This window comes from Oncorhynchus kisutch, linkage group LG11, assembly GCF_002021735.2.
Source record: "Oncorhynchus kisutch isolate 150728-3 linkage group LG11, Okis_V2, whole genome shotgun sequence".
NCBI lineage: Eukaryota > Metazoa > Chordata > Actinopteri > Salmoniformes > Salmonidae > Oncorhynchus > Oncorhynchus kisutch.
The window spans coordinates 77,451,795-77,474,579 of NC_034184.2; the positions used below are offsets into that span (position 1 = coordinate 77,451,795).

The 22,785-nt window shown below is 44.5% G+C and overlaps 2 protein-coding genes across 2 annotated transcripts in view; one reads left to right on the forward strand and one right to left on the reverse strand.

Moving 5' to 3' along the window:
* Nucleotides 1-3,001: 3,001 nt before the first annotated feature.
* On the forward strand, nt 3,002-5,142 carry LOC109898988 (protein transport protein Sec61 subunit gamma). The gene is made up of 4 exons (XM_020494029.2): nt 3,002-3,355; nt 3,865-3,968; nt 4,501-4,603; nt 5,025-5,142. Exons 2-4 carry the CDS (start codon nt 3,875-3,877, stop codon nt 5,032-5,034), a joined length of 207 nt encoding a protein of 68 aa, XP_020349618.1. The 5' UTR covers nt 3,002-3,355; nt 3,865-3,874; the 3' UTR covers nt 5,035-5,142.
* A 145-nt stretch (nt 5,143-5,287) lies between these two features.
* Nucleotides 5,288-22,785, reverse strand: part of LOC109898987 (thiamin pyrophosphokinase 1-like) — a 156,222-nt gene continuing 138,724 nt past the window's right edge. The window contains exons 4-5 of the mRNA XM_031836351.1: nt 13,907-14,018; nt 5,288-5,790 (exon numbers count right to left, since the gene is read on the reverse strand). Coding sequence (XP_031692211.1) covers nt 5,636-5,790; nt 13,907-14,018 — 267 coding nt within the window. The 3' untranslated portion in view covers nt 5,288-5,635. The remainder of the gene's footprint in view (nt 5,791-13,906; nt 14,019-22,785) is intronic.

Sequence of the window (22,785 nt, forward strand, 5' to 3'; positions counted from 1 at the left end):
AGATCATCAAGGACAACAACCACCCGAGCCACTGCCTGTTCACCCCGCTATCATCCAGAAGGCGAGGTCAGTACAGGTGCATCAAAGCCGGGACCGAGAGACTGAAAAACAGCTTCGATCTCAAGGCCATCAGACTGTTAAACAGTCATCACTAACATTGAGTGGCTACTGCCAACATACTGACTCAACTCTAGCCACTTTAATAATGGAAAAATTGATGTAATAAATGTATCAGTAGCCACTTTAAACAATGCCACTTAATATAATGTTTACATACCCTACATTACTCATCTCATATGTATATACTGTACTCTATACCATCTACTGCATCTTGCCTATGCCGTTCGGCCATCGCTCATTCAGATATTTTTATGTACATATTCTTATTCGGAACTAGAAGCACAAGCATTTTTCTACACTAGCATTAACATCTGCTAACCATATGTATGTGACAATTGTTTTTTGATTTGATTTGATTTAACAAGAATTGAAGCTTTCTGCCCATATCAGAAATGTCTATGTCGTGGGAAATGTTCTTGTTACTTACAACCTCATGCTAATCACATTAGCCTACGCTGGTGACCCATCGATCCTGTAAATAATTGGTGTAATAAGACTAAAAAGCTTGTGTTTTACTGTGAGGAAAATGCTAAAAGATGTCCCAGTATATGTATTTAGTAAAATATTACCTGAGCTAAATAACTAAAATGTAAATGTAATAATGGTAGAAATATGACAGGGACAAAAATAAGGTCTGAAGTTAAGGGGCTCAGGAGATCTTACACATTTTCTTCTATGAGATAATATCAGTCATTTAACATGACCTTTATGAATTATGAAGCCAATATGTGCTTTATGTGCGTAAATGCTTTTTTTTTAAACCATGAAATGTGATGTTAGCTGGTGAAGATTATCTCATACAGTTGAAGTCTGACATTGACAGACACTTAGGTTGGAGTCATTAAAACTCATTTTTCAACCACTCCACAAATTTATTGTTAACAAACTATAGTTGTGGTAAGTCATTGAGGACATCTACTTTGTGCATGAATTTTTCCAATAATTGCTTACATTCCAGTGGGTCCGAAGTTTACATACACTAAGTTGACTGTATGTTTAAACAGCTTGGAAAATTTCAGAAAATGTCATGGCTTTAGAAGCTTCTGATAGGCTATTTGACATAATTTGAGTCAATTGTAGGTGTACCTGTGGATGTATTTCAAGACCTACCTTCAAACTCAGTGCTTCATTGCTTGACATCATGGGAAAATCAAAAGAAATCAGCCAAAACCTCAAAATAAATGTTGACCTCCACAAGTCTGGTTCATCCTTGGGAGCAATTTCCAAACACCTGAATGTACCACGTTCATCTGTATAAACAACAGTAAGCAAGTATAAACACCATGGGACCACGCAGCCATCATACCGCTCAGGAAGGAGACACGTTCTGTCTCCTAGAGATGAACGTACTTTGGTGCGAAAGTGAAACTCAATCCCAGAACAACAGCAAAGGACCTTGTGAACATGCTGGAGGAAACAGCTACAAAAGTATCTATATCCACAGTAAAATGAGCCCTACATCAACATAACCTGAAAGGCCACTCAGCAAGGAAGAAGCCACTGCTCCAAAACCGCAATAAAAAAAAGCCAGGCTATGGTTTGCAACAGCACATGGGGACAAAAATGTTATTTTTTGGAGAAATGTCCTCTGGTCAGATGAAACAAAAATAGAACTGTTTGGCCATAATGACCATTGTTATGTTTGGAGGAAAAAGGGGGGGCTTGCAAGCCGAAGAACACCATCCCAACCATGAAGCACGGGGGTGGCAGCATCATGTTGTGGGGGGTGCTTTGCTGCAGGGGGGACTGGTGCACTTCTAAAAATAGATGGCATCATGAGGCATGAAAATTATGTGGATATATTGAAGCAACATCTCAAGACATCAGTCAGGAAGTTAAAGCTTGGTCGCAAATGGGTCTTCCAAATCAACAATGACCCCAAGCATCTTTCCAAAGTTGTGGCAAAATGGCTTAAGGACAACAAAGTCAAGGTATTGGAGTGGCCATCAAAAGCAAGGAGGCCTACAAACCTGACTCAGTTACACCACCTCTGTCAGGAGGAATGGGCCAAAATTCACCCAACTTATTGTGGGAAGCTTGTGTAAGGCTACCTGAAACATTTGACCTAAGTTAAACAATTTAAAGGCAATACTACCAAATACTCATTAAGTGTATGTAAACTTCTGACCCACTGGGAATGCGATGAAAGAAATAAAAGCTGAAATAAATCCTTCTCTCTACTGTTATTCTAATTCCACACTCTTAAAATAAAGTCGTGATCCTAACTGACATAAGACAGGGAATTTTTACTAGGATTAAATGTCAGGAATTGTGAAAAACTTTAAATGTATTGGCTAAGGTGTATGTAAACTGTAGTACAAAACTTATTTTTGTATTTTGTATTTACCAAATAAGTCATTTTCGACAATAATTTAAAAAAGAATACAAAAACGCCATTTATTACCCTAGGCTCTTGAACGAACCATGGCGGAGTTAGTGCCTGCTGTGCTGGGATTGGCTCCGGCTCCATGGGTTGGTCCCAGCCCTCTCTGGGTGAGTTTAGTAGCACCCCCTGGTGGCCACGGACAGGGGGCGGGCCCTCTCTCTGGCGGTCAGCCCCGCCTCCCTGGTTTGTCCCATCCCTCTGTGGCTGTCTTTTCCTGGTGAAGAGAGCAGGGTGGATGTAGTGGCGCTGCATGGGTGTTGAGGTGTCCCCCCCCTCTCTGGGGCAGCCCCAGCCCTCTCTGGCCATCTCCCCCATCTCCCTGGTGCAGGGAGTTGGCTGGATGTAGTGGCACCCCCTTTTGGCCGTGGGTGGGGGTCGGCACCCTTCTCCGGGTGTAGGCCCCCCTTTCCCTGAGTTGGCCCCATCCCTCTCTGGCCCTCTGTAGGGAGCTAGCTGGATGTACTGGTGCCCCCTGGTGGCCGTGGGTGGTGAGGTAGGCACCCCTCTACGGGGGTCTGGCCCCCCTCTCTGGGAGTCCAGGTCGAGGAGGCTTCTAAACAGCATCGCCCTCCCTCCTCCTCCTCCTTCCTTCTTTCACTGTAAAGTCTACCTGTTGTATTCGGCGCATGCGATTTGATCTCATTTTCGTGGCCAGATTTTGGGCCAGATTTGTTTTGCCTCTTGCTCTCTGCACTCACGCATGTGCATCCGAATTTTACGTCATCTAGATTCTACTAAAAGCTTCCGAAAGCGACGTGGCTCCTCTTAGCTACGTCAGTGCCTAGCTACTTCATCTATTTATTCTCAGAGATATTCGTTTGGACGCGTTGATATAGTAACATAGCTCGGGTAAGAAACTACATTTTATAGAATTATTCTAGTTTAGTGGCCAAACTGTTATACCTACGTCTTCTTTCATTGTGGCGCCTGACTACTGTAGCTGGCTAGATTGTTTTGCTGGTAAATAACCAAACAATCTTGAGGCGTTCAGTGCAACGTTGACGTTGAAATTAGAAAGCAATATCTGATTGCTTGATTGCTCAACCTAGTGTTTCGTTGTGAAATCTTCTTAGTCTATGGTTGCCATCGATACCAGTTAACTACCTAATGTAGCTAACTAGCTAGTTAACGTTAGCTACAGTATCAGGTTTATTCGTGCACCCACACAGAAAATGGACCAAAACCTCAGCTAACACATTATAAGCCAGGCCTAAATGTTTAAGAATTTATGGACAGACCCGTAACTGAACCCTTTATTATACATAGGAAATGGTGAGGGATGAAGAGACGTGTAGCTAGTGACACTTTGATGGACCTAGCTAACTAACCCTTGTCTGTCGGACTTGTTTGCTCCCCAGACGAACCATCATGGACCAGGTTATGCAGTTCGTTGAGCCCAGTCGGCAGTTCGTCAAGGACTCCATAAGGCTCGTTAAGAGGTGCACCAAACCAGACAGGAAAGGTATGGTTATCAGTCACCCAGCTCTTCCTTTATATGTCAGTGGTTTACTTATACACTTGAATAAGTAAACCACTGACATCCTGTTTTAGGTTCTAAACCACTGACATCTGCTATCCTGTTTTAGGATCTTGTCTTCTGTCAGTTCACTGTCTGCTGAGTGAGGTTACACTCTCAAGCATAAAATCATTGCACAGGTGATTGTCAAAATGGTCACTTGGGTAGCAAGTTAACTGACTGCAACGTTGCATAGCTGAGCAACTACAGAGCATTATTAGTAGATGGATAGCACTGATGATGAATCACCGACTGAATCTTCAGTGTTGACTTTATATGACCACAATCACAGCTTCAGATATAATCTCTTTTAGCATGACATTTGGTGAATGGAGCAGAGGCCTGTTTCTATTTTCAAACCCTTGATGTAAAAAACAACAACACATTGATCAAGAAGACTCTTGTGAAGCTCTGTCTGGTTTTTCTGCGGTTGTCTGTGAAATATTCTAATTGTAACATCTCTTCTGATCATTTCTAGAATTCCAGAAGATCGCCATGGCAACAGCGATTGGGTTTGCCATCATGGGCTTCATTGGGTTCTTTGTCAAGCTCATCCACATCCCCATCAACAACATCATTGTGTAAGTAGGACCACACCTTCAACATAGGACTAGACTGCATGACACACACCAGGAGTCAGACAGTAGTCGGTACTTTATTATGTACATTATTGGGAGAAAACACCATTTAAGTCCATTTGGCTTTGTAGGTTAGTGTTGAAATTGGGTGATTTAGCTAAGGTGCACTAGTGTTACCAATCTACAAGCATCCAAAATGTGTAATGTAATCAAGGTATGATGTGCATAGATGCATGTAGTAATGCCTTGGATGACAGGTCTGCATTAATATCAAACATACTGCTGTTTTCCAGCACTTGGATTTGATTGAATATTACACATGCTCTATTTCAAATCATAAGGAATAGTGGAGGACTGTAGACTTTTGGGTGAGAAACTTAGTTAGTCTCTGTGGCCCTGTTCATCTGTTGTTCTTCTCTCTCAGGGGCGGCTGAACCTCTGGAGGCGTGATACAACTACAGAACTACAATACCCAGTGACCTGAGACAGTGGGGAAACATGGAATAGTGGTGGGGGGGGGGGTGAAGGGATGTGATACAACTACAGAACTACAATACCCAGTGACCTGAGACAGAGGGGAAACATGGAATAGTGGTGGGGGGGGGTGAAGGGATGTGATACAACTACAGAACTACAATACCCAGTGACCTGAGACAGAGGGGAAACATGGAATAGTGGTGGGGGGGGGGGGATGAAGGGATGTGATTTTTGTTTTTACATTGTGTGCATTGTTTATTTGGCTGTGTTAATAAATTGAAGAAAAAGCTGCGTGATGATGATGATTTATGTATGAGCTGTATATTGTGTGTACATCACAGGAGGCTGCTGAGGGGAGGATGGCTCATCATGTCTGGAATGGAGTGGTATTAAACACATGGAAACAATGTTTCATGTGTTTGATACCATTACTATGAGTCCATCCTCCCTGATTTAAGGTGCTGGGTTCCAAACTGTAGACTTGCACCCTACAATCCACCATTGAGAGTATGCCCCCCCCCCCCTCCTCCCGTGCTGGCAGAGGGTGGAGCACCCTGGTCAATTATGTAATTTCTTGTCCCTGCAGATGCCCATGCACCAGAGCAACGGCTGGTCTGTAGTCACGGTTACAGGCTTCCTCTGGTTTCCCTGGCTGACTGGCTCGTAGGTGTTGGACGTGCTCACCAGCCTCCCGAACTGCAGAACCTGGTTGTCTATAACACAGTCAGTAAGACATGCTCAGCCTGTAGAACCTCGTTGTCTATAACACAGTCAGTAAGACATGCTCAGCCTGCAGAATCTGGTTGTCTATAACACAGTAAGACATGCTCAGCCTGCAGAACCTGGTTGTCAGTAAGACATGCTCAGCTTGCAAAACCTGGTTGTCTATAACACAGTCAGTAAGACATGCTCAGCCTGCAGAACCTGGTTGTCTATAACACAGTAAGACATGCTCAGCCTGCAGAACCTGGTTGTCTATAACACAGTCAGTAAGACATGCTCAGCCTGTAGAACCTACAAGGTAATAGGGGAAAACGAGGTAATGCAGGTTCATTGCAACCACACCACCGTTTACAAACACACAGTCTGTCCCTGTGTAACCCCAGGGTGGTCCAGACAGACCGCTCCATGCTGTGTATTAAAGCACTCTGCTGGGACTAGGGGAACGGTGGAGGGTAATCTGTGGCCAGAGAGCGTTCACACACACAAAGACAAGCATTGTGCTTGACCGCTGCATAAGAGAACTGGGAACTGGTATGCCTCAAAGCCAACCCTCTGGACAGGAGAGACTTCCACCATAGAGCTAGCTGCATTAAGTTGAGGATTTTCAGGTTCTCTTTTCATGTGTCCATTGGTATTAATCAAATCATATTCTTCACTACATAAGTGTAGACTTAATTCATTACAATCGAAAGATGACGGGGGGAGGACTATAGCTAGGGTGATGATATCGGTCTTGGAGGTTACTGAAGACATCATTAGATGAGGTGGTCCTGAGACTAGGTCGACAGGGACCTCGTTTGGCAAAATCAGGTATTGCCAGATGTTGCGTTTCTCCTTCCATCAGAACTCAATGAATTGTACAACTTAACTTATTGTCATGTCGTCTATTTAATATGAAGGATATGTTTAGCATCTCAAGGGTTGATATAAAAATGGGTTATACATGGACTGTCTGGATTATGCCATTGTGTAACATTGTCTTGTGATTTCAATAACCACACCTCACATTCCGTTGGGGACAAAGTTATTTTACCTCATAACCCCATTCTACTGGCAGACAGGCTGAAAGGGCATCTGTTTCTACTACATCAACACTAACATCTCAGAATGACTTTGTTTGAAAAGTCTACTGGGACAGGAGAACAAAACATGTAGAATATTAAATTAGGTTATTGAATGTGTATATATAAAACAAATAGTCCACCATAATCACGTTTCCTGGATGGTACTAAACAACGAGATCAAATCAAATGTCAGGTGGCTGAATGCACATCAGCCTGACAAAACACAACCCTGCTTCAAAAAACAGAACATCCATGGTGTTACCCTGTGTTTTGTGTGTGTTGTAAACATCCATGGTGTTACCCTGTGTTTTGTGTGTGTTGTAAACATCCATGGTGTTACCCTGTGTTTTGTGTGTGTTGTAAACATCCATGGTGTTACCCTGTGTTTTGTGTGTGTTGTAAACATCCATGGTGTTACACTGTTTGTGTGTGTTGTAAACATCCATGGTGTTACCCTGTGTTTTGTGTGTGTTGTAAACATCCATGGTGTTACACTGTTTGTGTGTGTTGTAAACATCCATGGTGTTACCCTGTGTTTTGTGTGTGTTGTAAACATCCATGGTGTTACACTGTTTGTGTGTGTTGTAAACATCCATGGTGTTACCCTGTGTTTTGTGTGTGTTGTAAACATCCATGGTGTTACACTGTTTGTGTGTGTTGTAAACATCCATGGTGTTACCCTGTGTTTTGTGTGTGTTGTAAACATCCACGATGTTACACTGTTTGTGTGCATGTTGTAAACATCCACGATGTTACACTGTTTGTGTGCATGTTGTAAACATCCACGATGTTACACTGTTTGTGTGCATGTTGTAAACATCCACGATGTTACACTGTTTGTGTGCATGTTGTAAACATCCACGATGTCACACTGTTTGTGTGCATGTTGTAAACATCCACGATGTTACACTGTTTGTGTGCGTGTTGTAAACATCCACAATGTTACACTGTTTGTGTGCATGTTGTAAACATCCACGATGTTACACTGTTTGTGTGCATGTTGTAAACATCCACAATGTTACACTAGCAATGAATGGGGAGTGAAAACAGTCATGAAAAGAATGAAAGGAATTAATTGGCCATAGAGGACATTGAGGCAGAGGCATACCATATGTTGTGTGAATGATGCGAGTCCTCCAAACCGTTCCCCTGCAGAACCTATGCTGAAGACACTAGTTGTAGTTAATTTAACCACTAGGGGCAGTACTGCGCTGTGGAAAGAGGAACAGTGGATTGTTGGGGGAAGATTTCTTTTAGATACACAGGCACGCACGTACGCAGCCCATCAAACATGTAATGGGCAGCCCTATCAATACCTAGCACTACATGACCAAAAGTATGTGGACACCTGCTTGTTGAACATCTCATTCCCAAATCATGGGTATTCATATGGAGTCCCCCCTTTGCTGCTATAACAGCCTTCACTAGATAGCTTTCTCCTAGATGTTGGAACATTGCTTCCATTCAGCCACAAGAGCATTTGTTAGTTCAGGCACTGACGTTGGGCGATTCATCCCAAAGGTGTTCGATGGGGTTGAGGTCAGGGCTCTGTGCAGGCCAGTCAAGTTCTTCCACACTGAACTCGACAAACCATCTGTATGGACCTCGCTTTGTGCATCGGGGCATTGTCATGCTGTAACAGGAAAGAATGTTATTGTGTGCTGTAGCATTAAGATTTCCCTTCGCTGGAACTAAGGAGCCTAAACCAAATGTTAAAAAACAGCCCCAGATCATTATTCTTCCTCCACCAAACTTTACAGTTAACACTATGCATTCGGTCAGGTAGCGTTCTCCTTGCATCCGCCAAACCCAGATTCGTCGTCAGACAGCCAGATGGTGAAGGGGGATTAATCACTCCAGAGAATGCATTTATACTGTTCTAGAGTCCAATGACGGCAAGCTTTACATCACTCCAGCCGACGCTTGGCATTGAGCTGCTCGGCCATCGAAACCCATTTCATGAAGCTCCCAACGAACAGTTATGGTGCTGACTTTGCTTCCAGAGGCAGTTTGGAACTCCCTAGTGAATGTTACAGAAGATGTTTATGCTCTTCAGCACTCTGCGGTCCCGTTCTGTGAGCAGCCACTTCGGCTGAGCCGTTGTTGCTCCTAGATGTTTCCACTTCACAATAACAGCACTTAGTTGACCGGGGAAGATCTAGCAGGGCAGAAACGTGACAAACTGACTTGTTGGAAAGGTGGCATCCTATGAAGGTGCCACATTGAAAGTCACTGAGCTCTTCAGTCATGCCATTCTAATGTTTGGCTATGGAGATTTCATGACTGTGTGCTTGAGTTTATACACTTGTCAGCAATGGGTTTGGCTGAAATAGCCAAATCCAGTCATTTGAAGGGGTGTCCACATACTTTTGTGTATATATATATAGTGTAGGTTGGGGCTAATTAAGCTAGCTCAAGTCACGGCTGCACGCCTGATAAGATTTCAAACAGAAGGGAGGAGAGAGCAAGAGACACTTCCATTTCAGCCCAAATGCCATTCCACTAGAGCCGCCCCCAAAGACTATTTGGAGTCATCACCCCCCCCCTCTCTCTCCTCCTCACCTCTCTCCAGAGTAATTTGTAGTGTAAATATGGGTATTTAAAGCGGTCACCTTCTCTGGTCTCAGGGCTGAAAAGGCAATTACAGCCAGCAAACAGCTTCATTGTTATCAGTGGAGGTGCGGCGCTCATTCCGGTCCCTGGAGCAACACTGGCTGCCATCGATCGTTATCAGGGCTGAGGAGAGGATTACTAATGAAGCTATCCTGAGGCTCCGTAGTCTGTTTGTGTGGGTAATTGAGGATGGTAACTGTCTCTCTGTGTGTGTGTGTGTGTGTGTGTGTGTGTGTGTGTGTGTGTGTGTGTGTGTGTGTGTGTGTGTGTGTGTGTGTGTGTGTGTGTGTGTGTGTGTGTGTGTGTGTGTGTGTGTGTGTGTGTGTGTGTGTGTGTGTGTGTGTGGTTCTTCACATCAGGTATCTTTCTGTTCATTTCCTCTCCCAGCATGACTCTCTGTATAGCTCAGATCTAAAAGGACATAAAACTGTACAACAGCAGTTTCCCTCCCTTCCTCTTATCTTGACACAGCACGGCTGGAGCATACTTTGAGGATACTTCACCTCCCTCTTATTTTTTCTCTTTCTTCAGACCTTGAGCAGGAGATGGAATGAGAGCGAGAGAGCGAGACTATGCCAAGGTCAGACAGTGAGATAGTTCAGCAGCATCTGATTTAGTCTAGGAGAAAATGGAAAGAAATGTTCCCTCCCGCTCCCTCCCTCTTTTCCTGCAGAGAATAAACCCAGACAGTCATTAGTACATACTGCAGCTTTAGATACAATACAAATAGGTATTCATTCACCCAAGTGTGTGTGTGTGTGTGTGTGTGTGTGTGTGTGTGTGTGTGTGTGTGTGTGTGTGTGTGTGTGTGTGTGTGCGTGCGTGAGAGAGAAAAAGTACATAATAACATATCCATTTCTCTTAAATATAAAAAGACAGCAAGGAGACAGAGAAAGCAGAGAGGTCAGAGAAGGAGAATTAGAGAAATGTCCTGCTTGACTTCAGCGGTTAGGAGGACATGTTTATACCTTTCTGAACAGTTCTGACACATGTCTAGACGGATGAAGAACTACACTGTTCTATTATTACTACAGTCTGATACTTACACTTACACCTCTCTCTTGCTAGGTGTGTGTACATGCGTATCTGGAGGCGAAGAAACCAACACCTGTTTAGGTGAGGTGCTGGCTAGCGGAACAGAGCACTTGAAAAAGAGAGCCGCACACTCTAGGAGCTCAGATGCAACAACTTAATAACCAACGTTTCGACAGACAAGCTGTCTTCATCAGGGTGAATTTAGTCAGGTTGCCCAAAAAGTTACATATTTTAGCTTTAACCAATCCAAACACACACCGGCTCTGACGCTCGTCGGATGTGGCAGGGCTTGCAAACCATTACAGACTACAAAGGGAAGCACAGCCGAGAGCTGCCCAGTGACACGAGCCTACTAGACAAGCTAAACTACTATGCTCGCTTCGAGGCAAATAACACTGAAACATGCATGAGAGCACCATCTGCTCTGGATGACTGTGTGATCACGCTCTCCGCAGACGATGTGAGTAAAACCTTTAAACAGATCAACATTCTCAAGGCCGCAGGGCCAGACGGATTATGAGGACATGTACTGCAAGCATGTGCTGACCCACTGGCAAGTGTCTTCACTGACATTTTGAACCTCTCCCTGTCCGAGTCTGAAATCCCAACATGATTTAACTTTTTATGGCTGCAGGGGCAGTATTGAGTAGCTTGGATGAAAAGGTGCCCATTGTAAATGGCCAGCTCCTCAGTCTCAGTTTCTAATATATGCATATTATTATTAGTATTGGATAGAAAACCTCTAAAGTTTTCCAAAACTGTCAAAATATTGTCTGTGAGTATAACATAACTGATATTGCAGGCGAAACCCTGAGGAAAATCAAAACAGGAAGTGGCTTCTATTTTGAAAACTCCATGTTCCATAGCCTCCCTTTGCTGGATTTAAAGGGATATGAACCAGATTGCTTTTCCTATCGCTTCCTCAAGGTGTCAACAGTCTTCAGACATAGTTTCAGGCTTTTAGTTAGAAAAATGAGTGGTCACATGAGTTTTGCTTGCGCAACAGAGTTTGGATAGGTATTGCTTTTCCCTCTCCTACTGTGAAAGACATTTGCGGTTGAAATATTATCGATTATATATTTTAAAAACACCTTGAGTATTGATTATAAAAAAACATTTGACATGTTTCTGTGGACATTATGGAAACTATTTGGAATTTTGTCTGCGTTGTCGTGAGCTAACTTGCACAGTAAACTCCAGACATGGATCTACAGTGGTTGAAACGTTGCCACACAACAGATCTGTATGCCTTGTAGTGTAGTCCTCTCTGTGTCCTCTCTGTGTCCTCTTTGTGTCCTCTTTGTGTCCTCTCTGTGTTTCTCTCTGTGTCCTCTCTGTGTCCTCTCTGTGTTTCTCTCTGTGTCTCTCTGTGTCCTCTCTGTGTCCTCTCTGTGTCCTCTCTGTGTCCTCTCTGTGTTTCTCTCTGTGTCCTCTCTGTGTCCTCTCGGTGTCCTCGCTGTGTTTCTCCCTGTGTCCTCTCTGTGTCCTCTCTGTGTTTCTCTCTGTGTCCTCTGTGTTTCTCTCTGTGTCCTCTCTGTGTCCTCTCTGTGTCCTCTCTGTGTCCTCTCTGTGTCCTCTCTGTGTTTCTCTCTGTGTCCTCTCTGTGTTTCTCTCTGTGTCCTCTCTGTGTTTCTCTCCGTGTCCTCTCTGTGTTTCTCTCTGTGTCCTCTCTGTGTCCTCTCTGTGTTTCTCTCTAATGTGCAGGACTTCAAACTGAGCCAAATCCCTGACAGTCTCTTTAGGCCGGCCAGACGCTAACAGCACAGGTCTCTCTTTACAATACAGCATATCTGATTCATTAGAATACGTTTTTAAACAGTGACAACCATTTATAACACGCACACATACTTTAAAATCATATGAACGCTGTCACGTTCTGACCTTTATTTCCTTTGTTTTGTCTTTATTTAGTATGGTCAGGGCGTGAGTTGGGGTGGGCAGTCTGTTTGTTTTTCTATGTTGGGTTTTGTGTTCAGCCTAGTATGGTTCTCAATCAGAGGCAGGTGTCGTTGTCTCTGATTGAGAATCATACTTAGGTAGCCTGGGTTTCTCTGTTGGTTTGTGGGTGTTTGTTTCCGTGTGAGTGTTTGTCACCACACGGTACTGTTTCGGTTTTCATTTTCATCACATCGTTTATTGTTTTGTATTTCAGTGTTCAGTTCGTTTTTAATAAATCGTCATGAACACTTACCACGCTGGATCTTGGTCCGATCCTTCCTCCTCTTCAGTTGAAGAGGAAATCTGCCGTTATAGAACTCCTAATCTGTCCACTAGTTTCTCTAAAATACTGTTGCCAGGTTACTCAGTCAAACACACATTTACGGAAACATGGAGACATTTGCATATGCACACACACAAGCTGAGGGTCCAATACTTTTCTTATCTTCATCCATCCGATCCCAGAGGAAATATTCTACTGCCTTCTTTTTTAATTGTGTGATGAATTATTCATTTTATTATGCCTTGTTAATCTGAAGGAGCCTCTCACGCATAATCCCATCCTTATTATCAATCAGGTGCCAAGGTAACAGGTGGGTAAGTAACACACACACATGCACAAACACGCTCACGGATGGACGTACGCACACACACATACAGGTAACAAAATAAAGGAATAACTGAGTAAATGAGGAATACAAAGAATATTGAAAGTGTGTGTTTACACACAGGTGTGGTTCCTAAATTAATTAAGTAATTAACATCCCATGATGCTTAGGGTCGTCTATAAAAATGCCCAGCTGCCCATTATTTTGGCTACCATGACTAGAAGAAAAGGTCTGTGACATTGAAAATGGGGTTTCAAATGAGCATAGGGGGTTTAAAGGGTGTGTGTGTGTGTCTCAGTCACTAGATCTCTACCCAATTGAACGCTTATGGGAGATTCTGGAGTGGTGCCTGAGACAGCGTTTTCCACCACCATTAACAAGACACCAAATTACGGAATTTCTTGTGGAAGAATGGTGTCACATCCCTCCAATAGAGTTCCAGAATGTTCTAGAATCATGCCAAGGTGCAGTGAAGCTGTTCCGGCAGCTTGTGGTGTTCCAACACCCTATTAAGACAGTATGTTGGTGTTTCCTTTATTTTAGCAGTTACCTGTATATTCACTGGCAAGGAGCCAAGAAGCAAGCTAGCATGCACACACACACACAAACGCACATACACCATGAATGCTCCTGCCTGGATTCCCCTTGACACTGAGTTATACAACCAACCTTAACAGATTGTTGAGGCCCCCCCCCACCCCCTGTACCGGTGGTACTGTGGTCTGAGCTAACTCATTAACAACCCAGCTGGTCACTGGGCCTAGGACAGGGACAAACCACAGGGGGACAGACAGACGGGGGGATTTTGTGAACAAAGCGGAGGGAAAAAGGAGTTTGTGTGTACTCACCCAGGTTCCATTTGAGTCCAGTGGTGTGTGTTCTGCACGGTCCTCCTATAGCTATTAGACTGCACCATCTCCCGTCCAGTGCTGGATTCACTCCCAACCTGTGTCTCCTGCCCTAAAACACACACACACATCAGAAGCAACAACATAAAAAACGACAAACCAGGTAGGTGTCTCTCTAATGTTTTTGATTTTGTTTTGTTTGATTTTGGATTGATACACACAGACACACACAGACACATAGGAACACTCAGACACATACACAGACACACACAGACACATAGGAACACTCAGACACATACACAGACACACACAGACACATAGGAACACTCAGACACATACACAGACACACACAGACACATAGGAACACTCAGACACATACACAGACACACACAGACACACACAGACACATAGGAACACTCAGACACATACACAGACACACACAGACACACACAGACACATAGGAACACTCAGACACATACACAGACACACACAGACACATAGGAACACTCAGACACATACACAGACACACACAGACACACACAGACACATAGGAACACTCAGACACATACACAGACACACACAGACACATAGGAACACTCAGACACATACACAGACACACACAGACACACACAGACACATAGGAACACTCAGACACATACACAGACACACACAGACACATAGGAACACTCAGACACATACACAGACACACACAGACACACACAGACACATAGGAACACTCAGACACATACACAGACACACACAGACACACACAGACACACACAGACACACACACACACACAGGGACAGACACACACAGACACACACAGACACACAGGGACAGACACACACAGACACATAGGAACACTCAGACACATACACAGACACACACAGACACACACAGACACACACAGACACACACACACAGGGACAGACACACACAGACACACACAGACACACAGGGACAGACACACACAGACACACAGGGACAGACACACACAGACACACAGGGACAGACACACACAGACACACAGGGACAGACACACACATACACACAGACACAGATACACACAGACACACACAGACACACACAGACACACAGGGACAGATACACACAGACACACAGGGACAGATACACACAGACACACAGGGACAGACACACACAGACACACACAGACACACAGGGACAGATACACACAGACACACAGGGACAAATACACACAGACAGACACACACAGACACACAGGGACAGATACACACAGACACACAGGGACAGATACACACAGACACACAGGGACAGACACACACAGACACACAGGGACAGACACACACAGACACACAGGGACAGACACACACAGACACACAGGGACAGACACACACAGACACACAGGGACAGACAGGGACAGACACACACAGACACATAGGGACAGACACACACAGACACACAGGGACAGACACACACAGACACACAGGGACAGACACACAGGGACAGACACACAGGGACAGACACACACAGACACACAGGGACAGACACACACAGACACATAGGAACACTCAGACACATACACAGACACACACAGACACACACAGACACACACACACAGACACACAGGGACAGACACACACAGACACACACAGACACATAGGAACACTCAGACACATACACAGACACACACAGACACACACAGACACACACAGACACACACAGACACACACACACAGACACACAGGGACAGACACACACAGACACACACAGACACACAGACACACAGACACACACAGACACACAGGGACAGACACACACAGACACACAGGGACAGACACACACATACACACAGACACAGATACACACAGACACACACAGACACACACAGACACACAGGGACAGATACACACAGACACACAGGGACAGATACACACAGACACACCGGGACAGACACACACAGACACACACAGACACACACAGACACACAGGGACAGATACACAAAGACACACAGGGACAGACACACAGGGACAGATACACACAGACAGACACACACAGACACACAGGGACAGATACACACAGACACACAGGGACAGATACACACAGACACACAGGGACAGACACACACAGACACACAGGGACAGACACACACAGACACACAGGGACAGACACACACAGACACACAGGGACAGACACACACAGACACACACAGACACATAGGGACAGGCACACACAGACACACAGGGACAGACACACACAGACACATAGGGACAGACACAGACACACACAGACACACACAGACACACAGGGACAGACACACACAGACACACACAGACACACACAGACACACAGGGACAGACACACACAGACACACACAGACACACACAGACACACAGGGACAGATACACACAGACACACAGGGACAGACACACACAGACACACAGGGACAGACACACACAGACACACAGGGACAGACACACACAGACACACAGGGACAGACACACACAGACACATAGGGACAGACACACACAGACACACAGGGACAGACACACACAGACACACAGACACAGACACACAGACACAGACACACAGACACAGACACACAGACACAGACACACAGACACAGACACACAGGGACAGACACACACAGACACACAGGGACAGACACACACAGACACATAGGGACAGACACACACAGACACACAGGGACAGACACACACAGACACACAGGGACAGACACACACAGACACACAGGGACAGACACACACAGACACACAGGGACAGACACACACAGACACACAGGGACACACAGACACATAGGAACACTCAGACACATACACAGACACTAACACATTTATCTTTCCCAGAACCTCTCACCCATAATGTTCAATTAAAAACATCACAGTTAAACCTGATGATTACAATTAGCACTTCACTGACAGAACACACACACACAATAGGGAGGAGAGATGACGCATGAATATACACACACACACGAGAAGTCAGAACAGAATGAGCTTCCAGAATAACTCTGGATCTAATACTGTTATAGTGCTGGCTGGTTAGAAGCCAATTACCACCTACTGTACATTTTATTTATTTATTTATTTATTTACCTTTATTTAACCAGGTAGGCAAGTTGAGAACAAGTTCTCATTTACAATTGCGACCTGGCCAAGATAAAGCAAAGCAGTTCGACAGATAAAACGACACAGAGTTACACATGGAGTAAAAACAAACATACAGTCAATAATGCAGTATAAACAAGTCTATATACAATGTGAGCAAATGAGGTGAGAAGGGAGGTAAAGGCAAAAAAGGCCATGATGGCAAAGTAAATACAATATAGCAAGTCAAATACTGGAATGGTAGTTTTGCAATGGAAGAATGTGCAAAGTAGAAATAAAAAAATAATGGGGTGCAAAGGAGCAAAATAAATAAATAAATTAAAATTAAATACAGTTGGGAAAGAGGTAGTTGTTTGGGCTAAATTATAGGTGGGCTATGTACAGGTGCAGTAATCTGTGAGCTGCTCTGACAGTTGGTGCTTAAAGCTAGTGAGGGAGATAAGTGTTTCCAGTTTCAGAGATTTTTGTAGTTCGTTCCAGTCATTGGCAGCAGAGAACTGGAAGGAGAGGCGGCCAAAGAAATAATTGGTTTTGGGGGTGACTAGAGAGATATACCTGCTGGAGCGTGTGCTACAGGTGGGAGATGCTATGGTGACCAGCGAGCTGAGATAAGGGGGGACTTTACCTAGCAGGGTCTTGTAGATGACATGGAGCCAGTGGGTTTGGCGACGAGTATGAAGCGAGGGCCAGCCAACGAGAGCGTACAGGTCGCAATGGTGGGTAGTATATGGGGCTTTGGTGATAAAACGGATTGCACTGTGATAGACTGCATCCAATTTGTTGAGTAGGGTATTGGAGGCTATTTTGTAAATGACATCGCCAAAGTCGAGGATTGGTAGGATGGTCAGTTTTACAAGGGTATGTTTGGCAGCATGAGTGAAGGATGCTTTGTTGCGAAATAGGAAGCCAATTCTAGATTTAACTTTGGATTGGAGATGTTTGATATGGGTCTGGAAGGAGAGTTTACAGTCTAACCAGACACCTAAGTATTTGTAGTTGTCCACGTATTCTAAGTCAGAGCCGTCCAGAGTAGTGATGTTGGACAGGCGGGTAGGTGCAGGTAGCGATCGGTTGAAGAGCATGCATTTAGTTTTACTTGTATTTAAGAGCAATTGGAGGCCACGGAAGGAGAGTTGTATGGCATTGAAGCTTGCCTGGAGGGTTGTTAACACAGTGTCCAAAGAAGGGCCGGAAGTATACAGAATGGTGTCGTCTGCGTAGAGGTGGATCAGGGACTCACCAGCAGCAAGAGCGACCTCATTGATGTATACAGAGAAGAGAGTCGGTCCAAGAATTGAACCCTGTGGCACCCCCATAGAGACTGCCAGAGGTCCGGACAGCAGACCCTCCGATTTGACACACTGAACTCTATCAGAGAAGTAATTGGTGAACCAGGCGAGGCAATCATTTGAGAAACCAAGGCTGTCGAGTCTGCCGATGAGGATATGGTGATTGACAGAGTCGAAAGCCTTGGCCAGATCAATGAATACGGCTGCACAGTAATGTTTCTTATCGATGGCGGTTAAGATATCGTTTAGGACCTTGAGCGTGGCTGAGGTGCACCCATGACCAGCTCTGAAACCGGATTGCATAGCAGAGAAGGTATGGTGAGATTCGAAATGGTCGGTAATCTGTTGGTTGACTTGGCTTTCGAAGACCTTAGAAAGGCACGGTAGGATAGATATAGGTCTGTAGCAGTTTGGGTCAAGAGTGTCCCCCCCTTTGAAGAGGGGGATGACCGCAGCTGCTTTCCAATCTTTGGGAATCTCAGACGACACGAAAGAGAGGTTGAACAGGCTAGTGATAGGGGTGGCAACAATTTCGGCAGATAATTTTAGAAAGAACGGGTCCAGATTGTCTAGCCCGGCTGATTTGTAGGGGTCCAGATTTTGCAGCTCTTTCAGAACATCAGCTGAATGGATTTGGGAGAAGGAGAAATGGGGAAGGCTTGGGCGAGTTGCTGTTGGGGGTGCAGTGCTGTTGTCCGGGGTAGGAGTAGCCAGGTGGAAAGCATGGCCAGCCGTAGAAAAATGCTTATTGAAATTCTCAATTATGGTGGATTTATCAGTGGTGACAGTGTTTCCTATCTTCAGTGCAGTGGGCAGCTGGGAGGAGGTGTTCTTATTCTCCATGGACTTTACAGTGTCCCAGAACTTTTTTGAGTTAGTGTTGCAGGAAGCAAATTTCTGCTTGAAAAAGTTAGCCTTGGCTTTTCTAACTGCCTGTGTATAATGATTTCTAGCTTCCCTGAACAGCTGCATATCACGGGGGCTGTTCGATGCTAATGCAGAACGCCATAGGATGTTTTTGTGTTGGTTAAGGGCAGTCAGGTCTGGGGAGAACCAAGGGCTATATCTGTTCCTGGTTCTAAATTTCTTAAATGGGGCATGTTTATTTAAGATGGTTAGGAAGGCATTTAAAAAAAATATCCAGGCATCCTCTACTGACGGGATGAGATCAATATCCTTCCAGGATACCCCGGCCAGGTCGATTAGAAAGGCCTGCTCGCAGAAGTGTTTCAGGGAGCGTTTTACAGTGATGAGTGGAAGTCGTTTGACCGCTGACCCATTACGGATGCAGGCAATGAGGCAGTGATCGCTGAGATCTTGGTTGAAGACAGCAGAGGTGTATTTAGAGGGGAAGTTGGTTAGGATGATATCTATGAGGGTGCCCGTGTTTAAGGTTTTGGGGAGGTACCTGGTAGGTTCATTGATTATTTGTGTGAGATTGAGGGCATCAAGTTTAGATTGTAGGATGGCTGGGGTGTTAAGCATGTTCCAGTTTAGGTCGCCTAGCAGCACGAACTCTGAAGATAGATGGGGGGCAATCAGTTCACATATGGTGTCCAGAGCACAGCTGGGGGCAGAGGGTGGTCTATAGCAGGCGGCAACGGTGAGAGACTTGTTTTTAGAGAGGTGGATTTTTAAAAGTAGAAGTTCAAATTGTTTGGGTACAGACCTGGATAGTAGGACAGAACTCTGCAGGCTATCTTTGCAGTAGATTGCAACACCGCCCCCTTTGGCAGTTCTATCTTGTCTGAAAATGTTGTAGTTTGGAATGAAAATGTCTGAGTTTTTGGTGGTCTTCCTAAGCCAGGATTCAGACACAGCTAGAACATCCGGGTTGGCAGAGTGTGCTAAAGCAGTGAATAGAACAAACTTAGGGAGGAGGCTTCTAATGTTAACATGCATGAAACCAAGGCTATTACGGTTACAGAAGTCGTCAAAAGAGAGCGCCTGGGGAATAGGAGTGGAGCTAGGCACTGCAGGGCCTGGATTCACCTCTACATCGCCAGAGGAACATAGGAGGAGTAGAATAAGGGTACGGCTAAAAGCTATGAGAATTGGTCGTCTAGAACGTCTGGAACATAGAGTAAAAGGAGGTTTCTGGGGGCGATAAAATAGCATCAAGGTATAATGTACAGACAAATGTATGGTAGGATGTGAATACAGTGGAGGTAAACCTAGGTATTGAGTGATGAAGAGAGAGATATTGTCTCTAGAAACATCGTTGAAACCAGGAGATGTCATTGCATGTGTGGGTGGTGGAACTAATAGGTTGGATAAGGTATAGTGAGCAGGACTAGAGGCTCTACAGTGAAATAAGCCAATAAACACTAACCAGAACAGAAATGGACAAGACATATTGACATTAAGGAGAGGCATGCTTAGTCGAGTGATCAAAAGGGTCCGGTGAGTGGAGAGGTTGGTTGGTGATTTAGACAGCTAGCCAGGGCATCGGTAGCAAGCTAGCATAGGATGGAGGTCTGTTGTTAGCCACCTCCTGCGCTCCGTCAGTAGATTAGTGGGGTTCCGTGTGGTAGAGGGGATCAATCCAAATCACACAACAACAACAAAAATAAAAACAATAGATATAGTTATAGAGGCCCAAGAAGAAAACATAATAATAATAATTTTAAAAAATTTTAAAAAAATGTCCGATTGTCTATTCAGATAGCAGCCGGTAAGACAGCTAACGGTTAGCAGGCCGCAGATGGGCGTTCAGGTAACGTCGCGACGGAGGAGCCAGCCGAATAACTCCTTCGGGTAGATAACGTCGGCAGTCCAGTTGTGAAGGCCCGGTGGGGCTCCGCGAAGGCAGCAAAACGGGTCCGGATAGGCGACTGCAGCCCAGGTGCGATTGATGGAACTCAGGAGTGATTGACGGAGCTTGCTTACATGATAACACTATGAAAAGAAATCAAATCTTCTATATTCCCGTGAAATTTGAGGTGTGTATATATATATACACACAGAGGCTTGCAAAACTTTTCACCCCCCTTGGCATTTTTCCTGTTTTGTTTCCTTTCAACCTGGAATTAAAATAGATTTTTGGGGTGTTTGTATCATTTAATTTACAGAAATGCCACTTTGAAGATACAAAATATGTTTTTATTGTGAAATACACAAATAAGAATAAAATACTGAAAACTTGAGTGTGCATAACTATTCACCCCCCCAAAGTCAATACTTTGTAGAGCCACCTTCTGCAGCAATTACAGCTGCAAGTCTCTTGGGGTATGTCTCTAAGCTTGGCACATCTAGCCACTGGGATTTTTTTTGCCATTCTTCAAGGCAAAACTGCTCCAGCTCCTTCAAGTTAGATGGGTTCCTCTGGTGTACAGACATCTTTTAGTCATACCACAGATTCTCAATTGGATTGAGATCTGGGCTTTGACTAGGTTTTTCCAAGACATTTAAATGTTTCCCCTTAAACCACTCGAGTGTTGCTTTAGCTGTATGCTTAGGATCATTGTCCTGCTGGAAGGTGAACCTCCATCCCTGTCTCAAATCTCTGGAAGACTGAAACAGGTTTCCCTCAAGGATTTGTCTGTATTTAGAGCCATCCATCATTCCTTCAATTCTGACCAGTTTCCCAGTTCCTGCCAATGAAAAACATGGGGATTGTGTTCTCGGGATGATGAGAGGTGTTGTGTTTACGCCACTGTTTTCCTTGATTGCCAAAAAGCTACATTTGAATCTCACCTGACCAGAGTACCGTCTTCCATATTAAGCAATGGCTTTTTTTCTGTGGAGTGTACGGTTTAAAGTGTTCCTATGGACAGATACTCAAATCTCCACTGTGGAGCTTTGCAGCTCCTTCAGGATTATCTTTGGTCTCTTAGTTCCTTGTTTGATTAATGCCCTCCTTGTCTGGTCCGTGAGTTTTGGTGGGCTGGCCTCTCTTGACAGGTTTGTTGTGGTGCCATATTCTTTCAATTTTTTAATAATGGATTTAGTGGTGCTCCGTGGGATGTTCAAAGTTTCTGATATTTTTCCATAACCCAACCCTGATCTGTACTTCTCCACAACTTTGTCCCTGACCTGTTTGGAGAGCTCCTTGGTCTTCATGGTGCCGGTTGCTGTGTGGTGCTGCAGACTCTGGGGCATTTCAGAACAGGTGTATATATACTGAGATCATGTGACAGATCATGTGACACTTAGATTGCACACAGGTGGACTTTATTTAACTAATTACGTGACTCCTGAAGGTAATTGGTTGCACCAGATCTTATTTAGGGGCTTCACGGCAAAGGGGGTGAATACATATGCACGCACCACTTTTCAGTTTTTAATTTTTTTTAAAACAAGTTATTGTTTTCATTTCACTTCACTAATTTAGACTATTTTGTGTATGTCCATTACATGAAATCCAAAGAAAAATCCATGTCAATTACAGGTTGTAATGCAACAAAATAAGAAAAACACCAAGGGGGATGAATACTTTTGCAAGGCACTGTATATGTATGTACAGTAGATACTTTTGTACC

Coding starts and splice junctions, on each gene's coding strand:
- LOC109898988 (XM_020494029.2), top strand. CDS start 3,875: ATGGACCAGGTTATGCAGTTCGTTGAGCCCAGTCGGCAGTTCGTCAAG. Junction 3,969..4,500: donor CACCAAACCAGACAGGAAAG/GTATGGTTATCA, acceptor GATCATTTCTAG/AATTCCAGAAGATCGCCATG.